Raw genomic sequence first — 19282 nt, 5'->3', positions numbered from 1 at the left:
TATCATGTTGTGATCACTATTTCCCAAATGTTCTTGAACCTGCACATTTGATACATTATCTGGTCTATTAGAAATGATCAGATTCAGTAACGCATTCCCCCTAGTTGGTTCTGTTACAATTTGAGTCAAGTAATTGTCCTGTAGTGCTGCCAGAAATCTGCTGCTTTTACCAGGATGGGTAGCCTCAATACCCCAGTCAATGTCTGGAAAGTTGAAGTCACTCATAACTATGACCTCATTTTTACTTGCAGCGTTTTCAACCTACTATAGGAGTTGCAGTTCTGCAGCTTCATGAATATGTGGTGGCCTGTAGCATACCCCAATAATCAGCTACAAACCATTACATCAATCATGAGTATCTACCCAAAAGGGACTCCAAAACTTCACAATTTTCTTCCAGCTCATCGTTCATGGCAGCTGTATGGCCTGAGACACACTGAAGAGAAATTTTTGATCAATCAGTGTTGCGTTTGCGATTTTAACAAGACGCTCCCATCGACTTGCATACAAATTATGGTAAAATTGCGGCAAAATCGCAGTGATTGGGATTTTTTTTAAAAAATTCAAAACAATTTGATGCTATTTTTATGCAAGTCAATGGGAGGTTTTTTTTTCTTTTCTTTTTTTTAAATCGCTCTGCAGTGTCTCAGGCCTAAAAGAGTTTTTTAACAGAGAGACAAACCCCTCCACATTTTCTCCCTGCTCGATCCTTCCTAAACACATTGTATCCCTCTAAATTCGCTATCCAGTCATGGCTTTCATCCATCCATGTCTGTATTAGTCCCAAAACACCATAGACACACATTTGTCATATGTCAGGGATTAATATGGCTCTGTGGGGCAGCCTCTTACATACTCCTAGGAGTTCAGGTTCACCATGAGCTTGCTGGTTAGTCTGTAACTCTGGGTGTTTCAGGTCCTACTCCATAGAGCCACATTATTCCATGCCATGCATTGATGAGGATCAACCAATCCTAAACCGTCTGTGTGCATGTTAGATTATTGTGGTTCTGTAATATTATCAAGCTGACACATCATTGGAAATCGATATATAGAATCCCCTGATGACGGCGGAAGGCCGAAACTAGTCGGGACGAGAGCGGGCATTGCTGCATACCTGACTGCAAGTAACTGTACTGAGTACCACATTGAGTGGGAAGCGTTTTATGCCAAGACGGTCTCTACTGGAGTAGGACCCTCTGAAGGAGAGTGTCTAACTGCATTCTTGTACACCCATATTTGAATAAATACTGTTTTTTTACCTTCCACTGAGAGAATCCTTTTCTGATTTTTCCTGTGCACTGAGTTGCACAAATAGGAATGCTATATATCCATGTGGGATCTCTGGAGGTGGAAGAGGCTTATGGTGACAATCTGCTGAGGATCAGATAGCACTGCTGAACAACTTTGACACATCATTGCATTCCAGCGGATCTGGAGGTGTGTTTAGCTTCTAAGGGCAACAATGGTGGATTTGCATATTTCAGCAGTGATGCATCGTGGGAGGTATTATATGCTCACTCCAACCTAAATAGCAAATACCTTCTGTTTTAAGAAGACAAACTTCTGTTTTACATTCATATTAGCTGCGTTTTGACTGAAGCTTTTTCACAATGTACTGCTATGGAACCACTGATCAGTTAAAATGCATCCATTTTTCAGGGTTCAGAGTGATTGGGCCCTAATCTATGATCTCCAGCCCTGGACACCCCCGCTGTGAGACTGTGTGATTGTGAAATGACTGGAAACACAACTGTGTGAAAATTTTATATACACAATTATTGCACTGATCTTTTAACAGATATTTTATCAGAAAATACCTCCCGACATGAACTTCATTTTTACAACAAATAAAAGGACTGTCATTTGTCACAGGAACCAATCAGATTCCAACATGAACAGAAATATGGCTTTGAAGCTTGAAGAGTTACTACCTGATTGGTTACAATGATTGGAAGAGGCAGGTCTATGGCACCATATAGAAGGCAGTAAGGAGACATTGGGGTCTCTTATGGCTGCTCACACTTTTTATACTTCAGAACTGTAAAGCAGATAGAGGCACTTGTGTGAGAAGCTCCCTGGTACAGTGACTGGGGCCACCCGAGGGTGCTGGGCTTTCAGAGGCTGCAGAGAAGAACTGGCAATGACAGGGCCTCTTTGTGTACCAACACACCCGGCAGTGAAGTAGCACATGGTCGCTATACAGTGTTATGTGTGAAGTGACCCTACTTGACATGATGCCACCAGGACATGATGGTCCTTCAAATGGGACCATTGTGGCCTCTCCTCCTCCATCCTTCCCAGAATCCTCTCTTCCTGGAAACATGGAGCGGCTGCCACCATGATCTCTCCTGCTCAGCTTTCTTTTATGTTGAGGTAAATATGAAACATTTTTACATTTGTAAATATTTTTGAAATTTTGACTTCTTGCAGCAGACTTTTCCAAGGTGTGAATCTTTCTGCTGCAGACTTCATCCCAATATGACAAAAAATAAAGGGGGGAAAAAAAAGGAAATCAGCCAGGCAAGTGGCCATTTTGTTTTAAGAGAATAAAGATGACAGTTTTCTTCCTCCCTTGTGTGGGTATTGGGTGCTTTATATTAAAGGACAACTGGATATGGAGGCTGCCATGTTTATTTCCTTTTAAACAATACTAGTTGCCTGGCAGCCCTGCTGATCTATTTGGCTGCAGTAGTGTCTGAATCGCACACCAGAAACAAGCATGCAGATAATCTTGTCAGATCTGACAACGATGTCAGAAACACCCAATCTGCTGCATGCTTGTTCAGGGGCTATGGCTAAAAGTATTAGAGGCAGAGGATCAGCGGGACAGCCAGGCAACTGGTATCGCTTAAAAGGAAATATGGCAGCCTCCATATCCCTCTCACTTCAAGTGTCCTTTAAGTAAAGCTGAAAAAAAAACAACATCAGCATTCTGTCTGCACGGTCACTGGCCCAGTGGTTGCTCATCACTGGAAGATAATGTGGTATTCTGGGTAGGCCTGGATGTCATTAAATATGATGAACATAGAAGGATTCCGGACATTATCGGTGACGCTATCGTACAGGTCAGTGGCATTTGCTGAACTTTTGGCTGGAGGTGCAATCATCCCACTGCGTCCGGCACAGAAGCTACCGGTGAGGACCCGGGCCAGGTACATGTGTCTCTGTCTATTTCCATCAGCTGGAGAGTAGTTAGTAGAGTAACTTGCATCTCTTGCAAAATACGTTCCATTTCCATACATGGCAGCTGTGTGAAGAAGAGGAGAACATATTAGAAAGGACAGGTGCAGAAGAGAAAACCCAAAATACAGAGCCCCCATTACTGTACCAGCGGAGTGAGGGAGATACGGAACCCCCGTTAGTTTACCAGCAGAGGGAGTGAGGAAGACATGGAGCCCCCATTACTTTACCAGCAGAGGGAGATATGGAGCTTCATTACTTTACCAACAGATGGAGTGAGGGAGATACAGAGCCCCCATTACTGTACCAGCGAAGTGAGGGAGATACAGAGCCCCCATTACTGTACCAGTAGATGGAGTAAAGGAGATATGGAGCCCCATTACATTTCCAGCAGATGGAGTGAGGGAGATACACCCCCCCCTGTTAGTTTACCAGCAGATGGAGTGAGAGAGATATGGAGCCCCCATTACTTTACCAGTGGAGTGAGGGAGATACAGAGCCCCCATTACTGTACCAGCAGATTAGTGAGGGAAATACAGAGATCCCATTACTTTACCAGCAGATGAAGTGAGGGAGATATAGAGCCCCCATTACTGTACCAGCGAAGTGAGGGAGATGTGGAATTGCCATTACTTTACCAGCAGATGGAGTAAAGGAGATATGGAGCCCCATTACTTTACCAGCAGATGGAGTGAGGGAAATACAGAGCTCCCATTACTTAACTACTTAAGGACCGAGGTAATTGAAACCTATGCCCTGTTCTGATGGTTACCTGGCTGCCAGGGCGTAGATCAATTCACCACCGCAGCAGGCATCCACCGGTTTCATCGCTCCCGCCGATCTCACTGCTGAATTCCCGCTTGCTGAATGTCCCACTTGCTCTCCCTGTCTCTGTGACAGCAGAGTCATGTGAGACAGTCAGGAGCCGCTTTCATTGGCTTCTGGCCGTGTCTATCGATGTAAGCGACTCCCATAGGCTTACATTGATAGACACCGTCAGGAGCCAATGAAAGTGGCTCCTGACTGGCTCACATGGCTCTGCTGTCATAGAGACGGCAGAGTAGGTGTCCTGAGGATCCTGGTGGACGGCAGTTGTGGTGGGTATATGCGGCAATTCATCGGTATTCCATTGTTATTGTACCAGCGGTCCCTGGTCCTTAAGGGGGCAGAGACCACTGGTACTTAAGTGGTTAAATATCTACAGACTGGTACAGAAGGTTATAACAGTTATTGTGTTGATTCGCACACACTTAAGAATCAAACCCATTGTCTCTGGGGGGGAGGAGGGGGGAGTGCATCAGCTGGAAAAAGAGGGATAATACCCTGTGCAATGTTCAATCAAAAAGAGCTGGCACATCCAAGGTGAATCTTTATTAGTTCCATATGAAACATATAGCCAATGTTTCGAAGCCACGTAGGGCCCCTTTCTCAAGGCACACATTGCTTGAGGGCAAAAATCTGACTGACGCAGTAAACAAGCACAGGGTTAATGGGAGAAGACTCCACTAGACACTTCCTTCAACACCTTCAAGCAAGCCCTCAAAACACATTTCTTTAAAATGGCCTACCACACATCTACCACACTAACTCTCTCATTCACCTTTTCCCCAGCCCTACCTTATGTTTCCTTTCCCCACCCTTTAGATTGCAAGCCTTTGGCAGCCTCCATCCCCCCCCAGTGTGTCCTTAATTTTACTACCCCAGCAATGATACCCTTCTCATGGACTTACTCCGACTTGATTTGCCGGGTCTCTGTAAAATGCATTTTATACCCTGATTGCATGTATAACCTTGTGGTATGTTGTATAACGGTTTGCTACCTCTCTGTCTGTCACTCATTGCTTACAGTGTATGTATCCCCTATTGATTATCCAGCACTGTGTAATATGTTGGTACTTTATAAATACAATAAATTATTATTATTATTGACACTCACGCACAGCGATATGTACTCAGCAGGTGGCAGCAGCACACCACCCACTGAGTACATATTGCTGGGTGCAAGTGTCTAGGGGAGTCTTCTCCCATTAACTCTGAGCTTGTTTACAGCAGCAGACAGATTTTTGCCCTGTAGCAAATTGTGCCATGAGAAAGGAGCCCTACATGGCGCCAAGCTTTTTTTAATTGATGGTACAGAAGGTGCACATGTTAGACTCACCATGTCTTCCAGCGTAGCTCCGGTTGAACCCATTTTGATTAACTTGTTGGACGGAGTTGAGGTCAGTCCCATGGAAGAGCTCCCGTTCGTTATTTGTGGTGCCGTTCTTGGCATCAATGTTCTGCTTCTTGATCTGGTAATTCTCCCAGAGAGCCTTATTCTGCACCCGCAAGATCTGGGGGGACATAATGTATAGGGTTACTAATGTACAGAATATTCTCTACTTTTAACTAATCTAAAATTTCAGTCAATAGATTTAAAAAAAAAAAAAAAGTTTCTTCAACACACACAGCTAAAAATCTGTGATCAGCACTACCTTCCATCATTTGTCTAGCAGAATGTTCTGCAGAGTCTTCCTCATGTGCAGGGAAATATTCTATCATTGCTTTGTTAGTGTAAGTGGGTGGAATGTGGTCAATTTTTACCCTTTTTTGGCTCCATGTTTTATGTAGGAGGTGCAAGCAGCAGAGATGATCAATTAGACACAGGTCATTCTGGCTGGAAATTCAATGCAGACCATATGCAGCTTGCAATTGGATCAATGCAAATCAACGGGGTGTGTATGATTGGTCCCATGATAAGATTTATACAATGTGCATAAAATTTTCATGCAACACTGAATTAATAACATCTCCTTGACCATCTTCAGAAAGCAGTAAAATGTTGTAGTTGAGTGCAGGTCTTCATCAGTAAACCTTCTTAGCCAATCCTGACAGCTGTGGTGTCACCAGAGGTATCCTTTTAGACAGCAGCTATGGGAATGAGGTTGTTGCTGTCCAGAAAGAGAAAGCTGTAGGTCCACCTCTCCATCTCAGGAGTCCAAGAGCCAGCATGGAGCCACATCTACTATATATGAAGCCAAGCAGCTCCAAGAAGTAGTCACGGCTGAGAGCAGGAAAGGTCAGTCACATGGACAACTGAACCTGACAAAGATGATCTACTCTCAGATAAGGGGTAAGATGGAGTGATCTTAGGAAGCGGGCCATGATGACCCATGAAATGTGTTATCAGATTTCTTTTTGAGTGTTGTCCAGTTGAACCGGTGTCTATATCTTCTGAAAAGATAAGCAATTACCTATCTTTTTATTTTATAATTTTTTGATCTGTACTTTTAGGCTGCTTTCACAGTGGGACGTTACAAGCGCACGTTAGAGCAGCCTGTAACGCAGCCCAACTCACAGTAATGAAAAATCAATGGGCTATTCACAGTGCCCACGTTGCGTTACATTGTAATACAGCAGCTAAAAACACGTAGAACGCACAGCATGCTGCACATTCATTTAACGTGCAGCATTAGACACCAACGTAATGTCTGCACTGTGAACAGCCCATTGATTTTTTCATTGCTGTAAATTATTCTGCGTTACATGTTGTTTTAACCACTTCAGCCCTCAATCGTTTTCACTTTATGCATCTGAGCAATGTTCACCTCCCATTCATTAGCCTATAACTTTATCACTACTTATCACAATGAACTTATCTATATCTTGTTTTTTCCACCACCAATTAGGCTTTCTTTGGGTGGTACATTTTGCTAAGCGCTACCTTACTGTAAATGCATTTTAACAGTAAGAATAAGAAAAAAAATGAAAAAAATTAATTATTTCTCAGATTTCGGCCATTATAGTTTTAAAATAATATATGCCTCCATAATTAAAACATTCGTATTGTATTTGCCCATTTGTCCCGATTATTACACAGTTTAAATTATGTCCCTATCACAATGTATGGCGACAATATTTTATTTGGAAATAAAAGTGCATTTTTTTCCGTTTTGCATCCATCACTATTTACAAGCTTATAATAATAAAAAAAAAAATCATCTTTACATAGATATTTAAAAAGTTTAGCCCCTTAGCTAAATATTTGTGTGTTTTTTTTTTATTGTAATATTTTTTTTTTATTATTAAACATTTTATTTGGAGATTTTTGGGAGGGTGGGATGTAAATAGTAATTTTTGTAATGTAAATATAGGTTTATTCATTTTATGTAGATGTAGTTTTAATATTCACTGCACTGTGACGTGCAGTGTTTACTTCCTGGAGCTGCCGCTCTGTGCGGCGATTGGCTGGCGGGACCACGTGATGCGGATGACGTGGTCTCCGCATTGCACAGCACAAAAAAGGCGCACCAAGAGCTGCATAACGCGGCTCTTGGTAGCGTCCTCGTCCAGCACCACCAAGCGTTGCGTTAGGGGCACGTTATGCGACCTATACCGTCCCCTTAAATGCAACGTCCTGGTGGGCAAGAAGCCTGAAATACTAAAAATAGAACACACATTAGGTCCCTCCATCCTACCCATTATCAATCAGACCTCTATCGCACTACAGGAGAGCGACCTTCCAACTGAGAGTGGGAATGATGGAAAGGAGGAGGGAAGGAGGCAGAAGGTGGAACATAAGGTGCCTTGTTTGCACTTTCAGTGCTTCTTGCCTTAATGGCTTCATGCCAGAGGGCCTTGTGATGGAATTCCAGGTGCCTTAGCATAGTAGTTCCTATACGCATGTTGTTCTATCCTCAGCTAAGTTTCTCTTAGCACAGAATGCAGATGGCATCAGTTTTGTCAGCAGAAGACACACAGAAATAGTTCCACACTAAAGACCCTTGTTGAGTGGGTTTATTACCGGTAGACGTGACCACGCTTGTGTTTTGGCTGATACAAGGTGAAGTCACACCCTCCTTCTGTTTGCCTCCTGTCTCCTGCAACCTCTCCCTGCTTCCCACCCTTATTCTCCTCCTCAGGGGCTTGGTCTCTCCCTCTGAACTCCTTTCCTCCTGTTCCTCTCCTGTGGGCATACATGTAACATCCATCACCACATCATCATAATCAACTTCATCATTGCTCACAGCATAAACCTCACAATAAGCCACAGCAGCAGGGACGTCAGACCTTGTGGTGACATGAGAACTTCCATATGAGTGTCTGCCTTGTTCCTCTCCCTCATCCGATGGCAAGAATACTTGTGCGTCAATCTGATCCCTCAATGCCTGAGGAAATAACTCACCCCGGGGCAATCCAGTTCAGTTGGAGGGGCTTTGGTGGTGGAGGTGGTGCTGTGGTTGTCCACAGCAGAGAAGGATGAGGAGAAGGCTGCAGGAACGTTGGCAGCAGAAGAGGTAGAAGGAGATGAAATATTGACTGAGCCGGTCAACCACCTCTTCTGCCTCCTGGGAAGTAATAGCTTGCTTCTGCAGGACATTACAGACATGCACGGGATGACAAACCAGCACACCCCCGGGGACCTCTGACTTTGGCGCAGCACAAAATATAATACATTTTGCACTACTGCAGTTTCCCTATCAAGTTCACCACAACTACAAGTATCAACAGCAGAGCACCTAATGAGCAACTTCACAGCACATTGTACTGATGAATGAACCAAAAAAAGGACTACGGGGGGGTCCCTAGCTGGAGCACAGAGCACCCAGGAAGCAGCTATGCACTATTATATAGTATAGAAGGCCTACCTACACTGCCCCTGTATCAGCAGCCCCCCTCCCCCCCACACGCACACAGACTAACACAATGTAAAATGGCAGACGGGAGCTGGCCTGTTGGGAGAGGGGGGGTAGGGGGGGGGGTAGGGGGGGGGGGAGGAGTGGCCCGGGCAGTGATCAGCTCGGATTGGCCGTCCTTCCCCACTTGACTGCAAAATCAATGCAAGCTGGCGAACTGTCGTTGTTCGCCGTGAATAGGTCCGATGGTCGAACAGTTTGCTCATCACCATTTAAAGTTTTCACTGCCAGGCTCTGTTGCCACAATGAAGATATTCTTCCAATAATGATAGAACAGAGCTGTATAGTCTCATAGGCAAATGCAGGGGGGGGGGGGGGTTACAGCTGCCCAGAATCCCCCCTCAGACCAGGGCCGGTGCAGTGTCTGGAGACAGGCACAAGTTGAGACACCAGAATATCTGCAGGTATCCTGTAGCTCACAGCACCGCCCCTTTTCTTTCCCTGCTATAGTGGACATTGGGGGGAGCGGCAGCGTGTGTCCAGAGCGCGGAGCGGCAGCGTGTGTCCAGAGCGCGGAGCGGCAGCGTGTGTCCAGAGCGCGGAGCGGCAGCGTGTGTCCAGAGCGCGGAGCGGCAGCGTGTGTCCAGAGCGCGGAGCGGCAGCGTGTGTACAGAGCGGCGGCGTGTGTACAGAGCACGCAGCGGCGGCGTGTGTACAGAGCACGCAGCGGCGGCGTGTGTACAGAGCACGCAGCGGCGGCGTGTGTACAGAGCACGCAGCGGCGGCGTGTGTACAGAGCACGCAGCGGCGGCGTGTGTACAGAGCACGCAGCGGCGGCGTGTGTACAGAGTCAGGTATGAGTACAGCCCTGTGGCCTGGTGTGTGACTGTTCCTGATCGATCCCGTTGTTGATCGGGAGCAGATTGAACATTAACGCCTCTTTCACATCAGCACGTTGCATTTGATGCGACGTTAAGGTCGAACAAAGTGCCCCTAATGCAACGCATTGTGCACTATATCTTGGACGTTATAGTGCATTTTTTAGCCCTGTATTTGGTGCACCGTTTTCGTCGCACAGTGATAGAATGAAAACAGCGCATGCGTTACATAAAAAAAAAAAAAAAAAAAAACACATTACTGAGCATGTGTAAACAGTCTAACACAGCTAAAAACGTGTATAACGCACAGCACGCTGCACTTTCATTTAACGTGCAGCGTTAGACACCAGTGCAACGTCTGCATCCTTTCATTGCTGTAAATTATTCTGCGTTACATGTTGTTTTAACCACTTCAGCCCTCAGTCGTTTTCACTTTATGCATCTGAGCAATGTTCACCTCCCATTCATTAGCCTATAACTTTATCACTACTTATCACAATGAACTGATCTCTATCTTGTTTTTTCCGCCACCAATTAGGCTTTTTTGGGTGGTACATTTTGCTAAGAGCTACCTTACTGTAAATGCCTTTTAACAGTAAGAAGAAAAAAAAACGGAAAAAAAATCATTTCTCAGTTTTCGGCCATTATAGTTTTAAAATAATACATGCCTCCATAATTAAAACCCACGTATTGTATTTGCCCATTTGTCCCGGTTATTACACAATTTAAATTATGTCTCTATCACAATGTATGGCGACAATATTTTATTTGCAAATAAAAGTGCATTTTTTCCGTTTTGCATCCATCACTATTTACAAGCTTATAATAATAATTAAAACAAAAAAAATATGTCTTTACATAGATATTTAAAAAGTTTTTTTTTTATTATTAAACATTTTATTTGGGTATTTTTGGGAGGGTGGGATGTAAATAGTAATTTTTGTAATGTAAATATGTTTATTTATTTTTTTTTAATGTAGATGTAGGTTTACTTTTTGGCCACAAGATGGCAACCTTAGGTTTGTTTACATGATGTAACGTAAGCTTAGAGGGACGTAGGAGGCAGAAAAAGCAAGGCTTCCGAGAGAAGCTGTCGCTTTTTCTGCGGGGGAGAGGAATCAGTAATCGGGCACGATGGCCCGATTCACTGATTCCCTGGCTAACCGTGGGCCGGGAGCGCGCGCGATCGGTTGTGGGAGCGCACATGGCCTCCTGGACATAGCTTCTAAGTCCAGGAGGCGAAAGTAGTTGACGTGCGACTTTAACGTCCCACTGTGAAAGAGGCCTTAAAGAGGAACTTCAGCCTAAACAAACATACTGTCATTAAGTTACATTAGTTATGTTAATTAAAATAGATAGGTAATATAATCTCTTACCCACCCTGTTTTAAAAGAACAGGCAAATGTTTGATTTCATGAGGGCAGCCATCTTTTTGGTTGAAAGGAGGTGACAGGGAGCATGAGACCCCGTTCCAACTGTCCTGTGTCCTGATCACCTCTCCCAGCTGCTAGGCAACGTGAACAACAACATAGGAAAAGCCATCATGATTTGCACAGCATCAGGGGAAAAAAGCCCGGGCAGTTTTCTTTGATGGGGCGGAGCTTAGCTAAAAAAAGCAGCTAAAAATGAGAATTCTATAAGAATATTAAAGTTCTGATGCTGTGAAACTGTTAAAGAAACACCAGGCCTTTTCAGTTCTGCTGAGTAGAATTTTACTCTGGAGGTTCACTTTAAGAAATAGTTGTCAGATCCTGTCGGTCGGACAGGAAATTGCATTATGTGTACCAAGCATGATCTCCTACCATATTATACTGTATTGTGCATGGCTGAGGTAGATCTTTCAGGAATCCTCCCTTGAAAATCCTGGGTTTGCCCCTGAGTCTCTCTTGCCCCAGAGCTCTATCAGTTTACCAATCAATGCCAGGAGACTAGGTCAGTATAACAAATCAGCAGTTGTTGGGGAACTTACCTTCAGTATATGGTTTCTGCAGGTTTGTTGGAATTTCTGCTGAACATCTAAGTATTCGGGGGTTCCAGATGCAACATCTACTTCCACAGCAGAGGCATTATTACTCATCTTTGTCCAGTGTTTTGGTACAAGGAGAGAATTATCTAAAATAAAGTGAATAGTGAGGACTTGAAGAAAACATTTTCTCAGAGCATAAACAGCCCTTAAAGGACAACTGAAGTGAGAGGTATATGAAGGCTGCCATATTTATTGTCATTTAAGCAATACCAGTTGCCTGGCAGCCCTGCTGATCCTCTGCCTCTAATACTTTTAGCCACAGACCCTGAACAAGCATGCAGGAGATCAGGTGTTTGACATTATTGTCAGATCTAACAAGATTAGCTGCATGCTTGTTTCAGATGCGTCATTCAGAAACTACTGCAGCCAAATAGATCAGGAGGGCTGCCGGGCAACTGGTATTGTTTAGAAGGAAATACATATGGCAGCCTCCTTAACCCTCTCACTTCAGGTTTCCTTTAGACAGATTGAAACGCGGGTGCCCCACAACGTTAAACGATGGACATGTCGCATCTTGCATACGTGTTGTCCATTGAAATGTCAATGGGGGGGGGGGGGAGACTATGCACACCACACACCACCGAAATCTGCTGGAAGCTGCCCAATGCTTTCTGCTAGTGTGCAGAGAAGCATTTATAGACAAGATGCCACTCCTGGCCATTGCACAAATATTTCTGCTCCTAGTACAGTTACTTAAATCAGTGAACAGTGGTGACTTCTCATTTGTATTATCTCTATCATTTTTTTTCTTTACACAGCATCAACATCTTCCATAGTGCTGAACATAGTACAAATAGCATAGATACATGTGCAGTTCACCACACTGTGCAATCAGGGCATCCAGCTGCACAAGTACATACAATAGATGTGTAGTTTGAAAACATTCCCAATACTGGTACATGTTCATTTGGCAAGGTGCAACGGAAACAAGAAATTCTAGGGGGAGCTAACTGCTTTTGTGAGCTTATAATCCAGAGGGTAATAGGGTTGGGAAACTGGGGGAGTAGACAAAGTTGTTAGCACCTCAGATTCTAACTTTAACAAATTATAAGCTTGTCTGAAGAGGTGTGTCATCAGGGAGCTTTTGAAAATTTCCAGGCGTGGTGCATGGCGGAGAGGCTGTGGAAGAGAGCTTCAAAGTAGAGGTGACACTCGAGAGAAGTCCTGGATGCAAGAGCGGGAGAATGTGACCTTGCTGGACAACAAGAGGCTCTCATGGGAGGAGTGACAGTTCTGGGAGGGAGGGATTATATCTAGAGAGATTAATGAAGAAATGTATGGATGGGACAGCTTGTGTAGAGACTTTTACGATAGTGTTGAGAGTTTGAACAGGATCCTTTGGGTGACTGGCAGCCAAAGAATGGATAGGCAGAGAGGGACAGCATCAGATGACTGGGAGGAAAGGTGAATGAGACTGGCAGCAGAAGGGATTAGAGAGGGGCCAATCTGTTTTTTTGTTTGTTTGTTTTTTTGTAGACTGCAGTGTTATAGTAGTCAAGAAGGGGCATGATTAGAGCATGTAGAAGTATTTTAGTAGCCTCCTGTGTAAGGGAGTGATACATTTTGGAGATGTTTCTGAGATGGAAGTAGCAGGAGGATGTTAATGTGTTAATATGTGGTCTAAATGAGAGCTCAGAGTACAGAATTACCCCCCTGACAGTGAGCTTTAGGAGTTGAGGTTATCAGGGTTTTTCTTAACTAAAGGTAACTATAGGAGGAGGAGCAGAGAGAGAGTGAAAGGTAATAGCACAATCTCCATTTTACTTATTGTTACTGTGAGGAAACAGGAATGCAGAAACAAAACAGAGAAAGTCGGGAACTCAAGATAATAGTGCACAGAGGTCAGGAGCTGAGAGATAGATTTGGGTGTCAACAGCATGGAGGTTATATGAGAAAACCAAAAGAGAGTGTATTAACCTCCTTGGCGGTATGAAAAATACCGCCAGGAGGGAGCGCAGCAGTTTTTTTTTAAAAAAAATTTTTTTTAATCATGTAGCGAGCCGAGGGCTCGCTACATGATAGCCGCTGCTGAGCGGCACCCCCCCCCGCCCGCTTCGATCGCCTTCGGCGATCTCCGATCAGGAAATCCCGTTCATAGAACGGGATTTCCTGGAGGGCTTCCCCCGTCGCCATGGCGACGGGGCGGGATGACGTCACCGACGTCACTGACGTCGGGACGTCATTGGGAGTCCCGGGCCACCCCTCGGCGCTGCCTGGCACTGATTGGCCAGGCAGCGCTGGGGTCTGGAGGGGGGGGGGGCCCGCGCCGCAGCAGATAGCGGCGATCGGGCAGGGGCCGGCGGCGATCAGAGTGCTGGCGCAGCTAGCAAAGTGCTAGCTGCGTCCAGCAAAAAAAAAATTATTAAAATCGGCCCAGCAGGGCCTGAGCGGCACCCTCCGGCGGCTTACCCCGTGTCACACACGGGGTTACCGCCAAGGAGGTTAATTGTCCCAGGCCATGAGTATAAATGGAGAAGAGAAGAGGTCCAAGGATGGACCCTTGTGGTACACCAATAGACAGCGGGTGAGGAGAGGATTTAGTGTTGGAGTAAGAGACAGTGAAAGAAAGTCCCGACAGGTAAGTGCAAATCCAAGAATGTACTGAGCCCTTGACACCCAGGCCTATATGCAATTCATTTTTTCACCTGAGTTATCTCCTAGGAGATAATTTTCATCTTCTCTGTAAACTAAATTTTCAGCATTTTACACTTGAAAATGTACCCAAAAGATGGTGGATAAGTCCTATCAAATTTATTTTGAGTATTTTCTTGTTTGCTGATTTTATGACAAGTTGTGCAAATATCACTTAGGAGAAACAGAGAATGATGGAAAAAGTGCAAAGGCAAAGAAATGCGCGAAACACATTCCTACTCTTCTACCCAAAACACACACCTTCACCCCATGACATGATGAACATAATAGAATTTTAATAAAGAGACAAAATGCACTTACCATTTTTTTCAACCCGTTCAATCTCAATTTGTTTTCCATGCTGATCTGTTGCAATTTGTCTTCGTAAATCAACTGTGTATTGGTTCCCCCAGATCTGAACTGTGATCTGGGCTGTGTTTCCTTCTTTTGCCTCTTCCAGATCCAGATTTATCATCTTATCGAAGGCGACCATGTTCCCTCCATGCTTGTATCTCCATTCCACCAGTTTACTGTTCAGCTCAGCTGATCGCTCCTTAAGCTTCCTGTTTTTTGCTCGGTTTATAATGGTCTCAATTTCACTAGACACCATCAGGACATCCCGGGTGAGGCCCAGAATCTTGATGGATGGATCCGGTGGTTGGTAAGTCACAGAGACCTGAAACTTTTTCTGCAGATCAGATATTTTCTGCATCTCTGTGTTTTCTAGTTCAGAGATACATTCATCCTTGATCACCTTCTCAGCTTGCTCATATTCTATCTGCTTCTTTAGCCAGGCCTTTGTCTTGTCCACCTTCTCCTGGTCCTCAGCACACAAGCTGAAGATCACCGGCTCAATGCCCTCTACCAGCTGGAAGGCGCTCAGCTTCTGGACTGGCTTCTTTGCTTTTGGTGACTTGAAAAATTCTGTAACCAGAGTAAGAAAGCATTTAGTTATGAAATATTGAGAAAATAAAGATTTACAAGAGTGATCCCATAATTTATGTAGGTTCATCATCTGCTGTCCTGAAACAGACACTAGGAGGAGCACTCTGTAGTGAACTACCATTTAATGATTAAACAAATCACAATAAAACACCCTTACTGATCAACACGCTTATAAAAGGGCTAGCACCCATCAACTCCACACGAGATGCCTCTCCTACTGTCGTGTCCTGAATGGCAATGGACTCAAGCTCACGGTGCGGACTTTCAGGTACCTATGACCTGACGATGCATTTTGGCATATCAACGCCTTCTTCCGGTACATCACAGGCAAGCACACGTAAGCATATATAGAGAATGGGAAAGTGGGCTTGGCTGGACTGATCACATGGCAAGCTGCGTGTTCTCATTGGTCATCCAAAACTTATGTCATCACTAAGGGAATTTAAACATGTGTAGAGGTCTCTGCTGCTGAAAATGTTGGGAGCATCATGGAACTAGCTGCAGGAGACCAGTATTGCTGCAGGAGAGTGACCTCATGAGGACAGTAAATAGATCTTCACAGCACATCTTAAACATCATAATAAGCTTTCTAATGAACACATTAACTTAAAGTGTACCAGAGTTGACTTAATATGAAAAATCAATACTTAACCGGGGCTTCCTCCAGCCCCATGAACATGTGCAAGTCCCTCACCGTCCTCCCATGGTCTGCAGTTCAGTCCTTTAGCCTTGGTAACTGGCTCAGTTGGGTCTAGTCTGGGTCTACTGCGCATGCACAGACCTACCACACATGTGCAGTATACTCAGACTGACACCACTGAGCCAGTTACCGGGGCTGATTGCGGCTGAACGTCAGACCGCGGGAGGACAGTGAAGGACTCGCACGTGTTTATGGGGCTGGAGGAAGCCCCATGCAAGTATCGATTTTTCATATTTCGTCAGCTCCGAATTACTTTAAATTCGTAAATGTCATAAAATTAATTAACCTAGAAGAACCAAAGGGGTTCCCTGGGAACACTAACGTAGAAAGACAATAATATAAAAAATCATAATTGGCCAGAAAAGTATCTTGCACTCTTACCCCTAAGGAAGCCACATCTGCACGCCAAGATGTCAGGGCGTGCAAGTACAGGAAAAACAAAGCAGACAGTGAGTGGAAGGAAAAAAGCAACCTGTACATATACGCTGCACCACCATTTAAATATATAAACAATCAATCTTTATTTGCCACAGATGAAAACAAGATTAAAAACACTTAAAAACCCATCAGGGAAACAAAGTCCGACACCTGATAATGTCCAACATTAATAACACGCCACACCTCACATTAATAAATATCTGCGCTGCGCCACATGACTCGGGGTTCAAAAGAGCCCCAGATACATGGTGAAGACTTGAGTCTAGAATACTAATGGTGAATGCCCAACATATCTATGAGTGCCTGTGCATTAGAGTTGGGCCGAACGGTTCGCCTGCGGTTCCATGCGAACTTCCGTGGTTCGCGTTCGCGTCCCGCAGGCGAACTTTTGCGGAAGTTCGGTTCGCCCCATAATGCACCATGGAGGGTCAACTTTGACCCTCTACATCACAGTCAGCAGGCCCAGTGTAGCCAATTAGGCTACACTAGCCCCTGGAGCCACTCCCCCCTTATATAAGGCAGGCAGCGGCGGCCATTACGGCCACTCGTGTGCCTGCGTTAGTGAGAGTAGGGCGAGCTGCTGTCTGTCTCTCATAGGGAAAGATTAGTTAGGCTTAGCTTTTCCTGGCTGCATACCTGTTCAGTGATCCTGCCACTGCATTCCTGTTCTGTGAACCCACCACTGCATACCTGTTCAGTGAACCCACCACTGCATACCTGTGCTGTGAACCCACCACTGCATACCTGTTCAGTGAACCCACCACTGCATACCTGTACTGTGAACCCACCACTGCATACCTGTTCTGTGAACCCACCACTGCATACCTGTTCAGTGAACCCACCACTGCATACCTGTACTGTGAACCCACCACTGCATACCTGTTCAGTGAACCCACCACTGCATACCTGTACTGTGAACCCACCACTGCATACCTGTTCTGTGAACCCACCACTGCATACCTGTTCAGTGAACCCACCACTGCATACCTGTACTGTGAACCCACCACTGCATACCTGTTCAGTGAACCCACCACTGCATACCTGTACTGTGAACCCACCACTGCATACCTGTTCTGTGAACCCACCACTGCATACCTGTTCAGTGAACCCACCACTGCATACCTGTTCAGTGAACCCACCACTGCATACCTATACTGTGAACCCACCACTTTATACCTGTTCTGTGAACCCACCACTGCATACCTGTTCTGTGAACCCACCACTGCATACCTGTACTGTGAACCCACCACTGCATACCTGTTCTGTGAACCCACCACTGCATACCTGTACTGTGAACCCACCACTGCATACCTGTACTGTGAACCCACCACTGCATACCTGTTCAGTGAACCTGTCACTGCATACCTGTACTGTTCAGTGAACCCGCCACTGTATACCTGTTCTGTTCAGTGAACCCGCCACTGCATACCTGTTCTGTTCAGTGAACAGTTTGGTGTGTCAGTGTGAAGCAGTACCTTAATTACACTACCTGATTGATGTATACACATGCAAGATGTTTTAAAGCACTTTAGGCCTGTCATTTAGCATTCAATATGATTTCTGCCCTTAAAACGCTGCTTTGCGTCAAATCCAGATTTTTCCCGGGGACTTTTGGCGTGTATCCCACTCCGCCACTCCCCCCTCCAGGTGTTAGACCCCTTGAAACATCTTTTCCATCACTTTTGTGGCCAGCATAATTTTTTTTTTTCAAAGTTCGCATCCCCATTGAAGTCTATTGCGGTTCGCGAACTTTAACGCGAACCGAACCTTCCGCGGAAGTTCGCGAACCTAAAATCGGAGGTTCGGCCCAACTCTACTGTGCATACGTACAGTAGGGGTGACACCAATGTAAAGTGCTAAAGTGTAAAGATATATATGCTCATATCAGAATCAGTACATGACAAATGACATGAGTGTAAATGATATGGCAGGCATACCAAAGGAAAGCAAATAAGTGTGCAAGAGGGCCACAGTGGGCTGCAATACTACACCGGTCAGCGTTGGAGAAGGAGCAGCGATACGTCCAGGTGGAGGGAGGCGTGTAAATGCCCTGTATATACATTAGTCTGCTGGCACTGTGTACACTGGAAAGCTCTGTCCCATTCTTTAAACACTCCCTCAAAACTCACCTTTTTCGACAAGCATATGCCCTAACTTAGGCCACTCCCCCTTTCACCTCACATCTAGTTTAACTGCTTACTAAATAACCTAAACACGCACTGCCTGTATGTATACTGTATACCCACCTCTTGCCCCTCCACCCCCCAATATTCCTTTAGATTGTAAGCTTGCAAGGGCAGGGCTCTGTCACCCTTTTGTGTCATGGATTTTGTTATTCATTTCATAGCTCACACTCTGTTATACATTTTATTCATCATGTTACATCTGTCAGTGTAACACCAACAATTAGAGCTATGTATAAACACATAAGTGTACTGTCCCTTTAAGGGCTGGAAACAATAGCTAAACACATAAGAAAAGACGCCCTCCTTTGGGACCAATCGGGAACAAATTCATCACCAATACTCCATAATTTTGTACAAAAACGTCAAAAAGTTTAGATCTGTCATTGTAATCACCAGTTCTGTATGTTGTACCAGTGTCCATATCTGATGTATATCATTGTCTGTATCATTATGTACCCCGTGTTTGTTTTCCTACTTTGTACGGCGCCACAGGATATGTTGGCGCTTTATACATAAATAATAATAATAAATAATAATAATAATGCTTGGTGTCCATACATGAAAGCAAACCTACGCAAACAAACTGAAAAAGGGGTAAGGAAAGGGGTGGGGGTAGGTGGGGGAGGGGGCTGCTGGGTGGAGAAATTAGTAATTGTTGTTAAAGGGACTCCGAGCAGTGC

The 19282-nt window shown here is 44.8% G+C and overlaps 1 protein-coding gene across 1 annotated transcript in view; it reads right to left on the bottom strand.

The window, feature by feature from the left end:
- Nucleotides 1-1754: 1754 nt before the first annotated feature.
- LOC137525261 (protein mono-ADP-ribosyltransferase PARP14-like) overlaps nt 1755-19282 on the bottom strand; it is a 70156-nt gene continuing 52628 nt past the window's right edge. Inside the window, exons 14-17 of the mRNA XM_068246285.1 lie at nt 14655-15257; nt 11646-11788; nt 5342-5516; nt 1755-3250 (exon numbers count right to left, since the gene is read on the bottom strand). Coding sequence (XP_068102386.1) covers nt 2970-3250; nt 5342-5516; nt 11646-11788; nt 14655-15257 — 1202 coding nt within the window. The 3' untranslated portion in view covers nt 1755-2969. The remainder of the gene's footprint in view (nt 3251-5341; nt 5517-11645; nt 11789-14654; nt 15258-19282) is intronic.

The sequence above is a fragment of the Hyperolius riggenbachi genome, chromosome 7 (assembly GCF_040937935.1).
Source record: "Hyperolius riggenbachi isolate aHypRig1 chromosome 7, aHypRig1.pri, whole genome shotgun sequence".
NCBI classification, from domain to species: domain Eukaryota; kingdom Metazoa; phylum Chordata; class Amphibia; order Anura; family Hyperoliidae; genus Hyperolius; species Hyperolius riggenbachi.
Note: the sequence above shows the minus strand (reverse complement) of the source record. Positions and strands in the feature narration are given on the sequence as shown.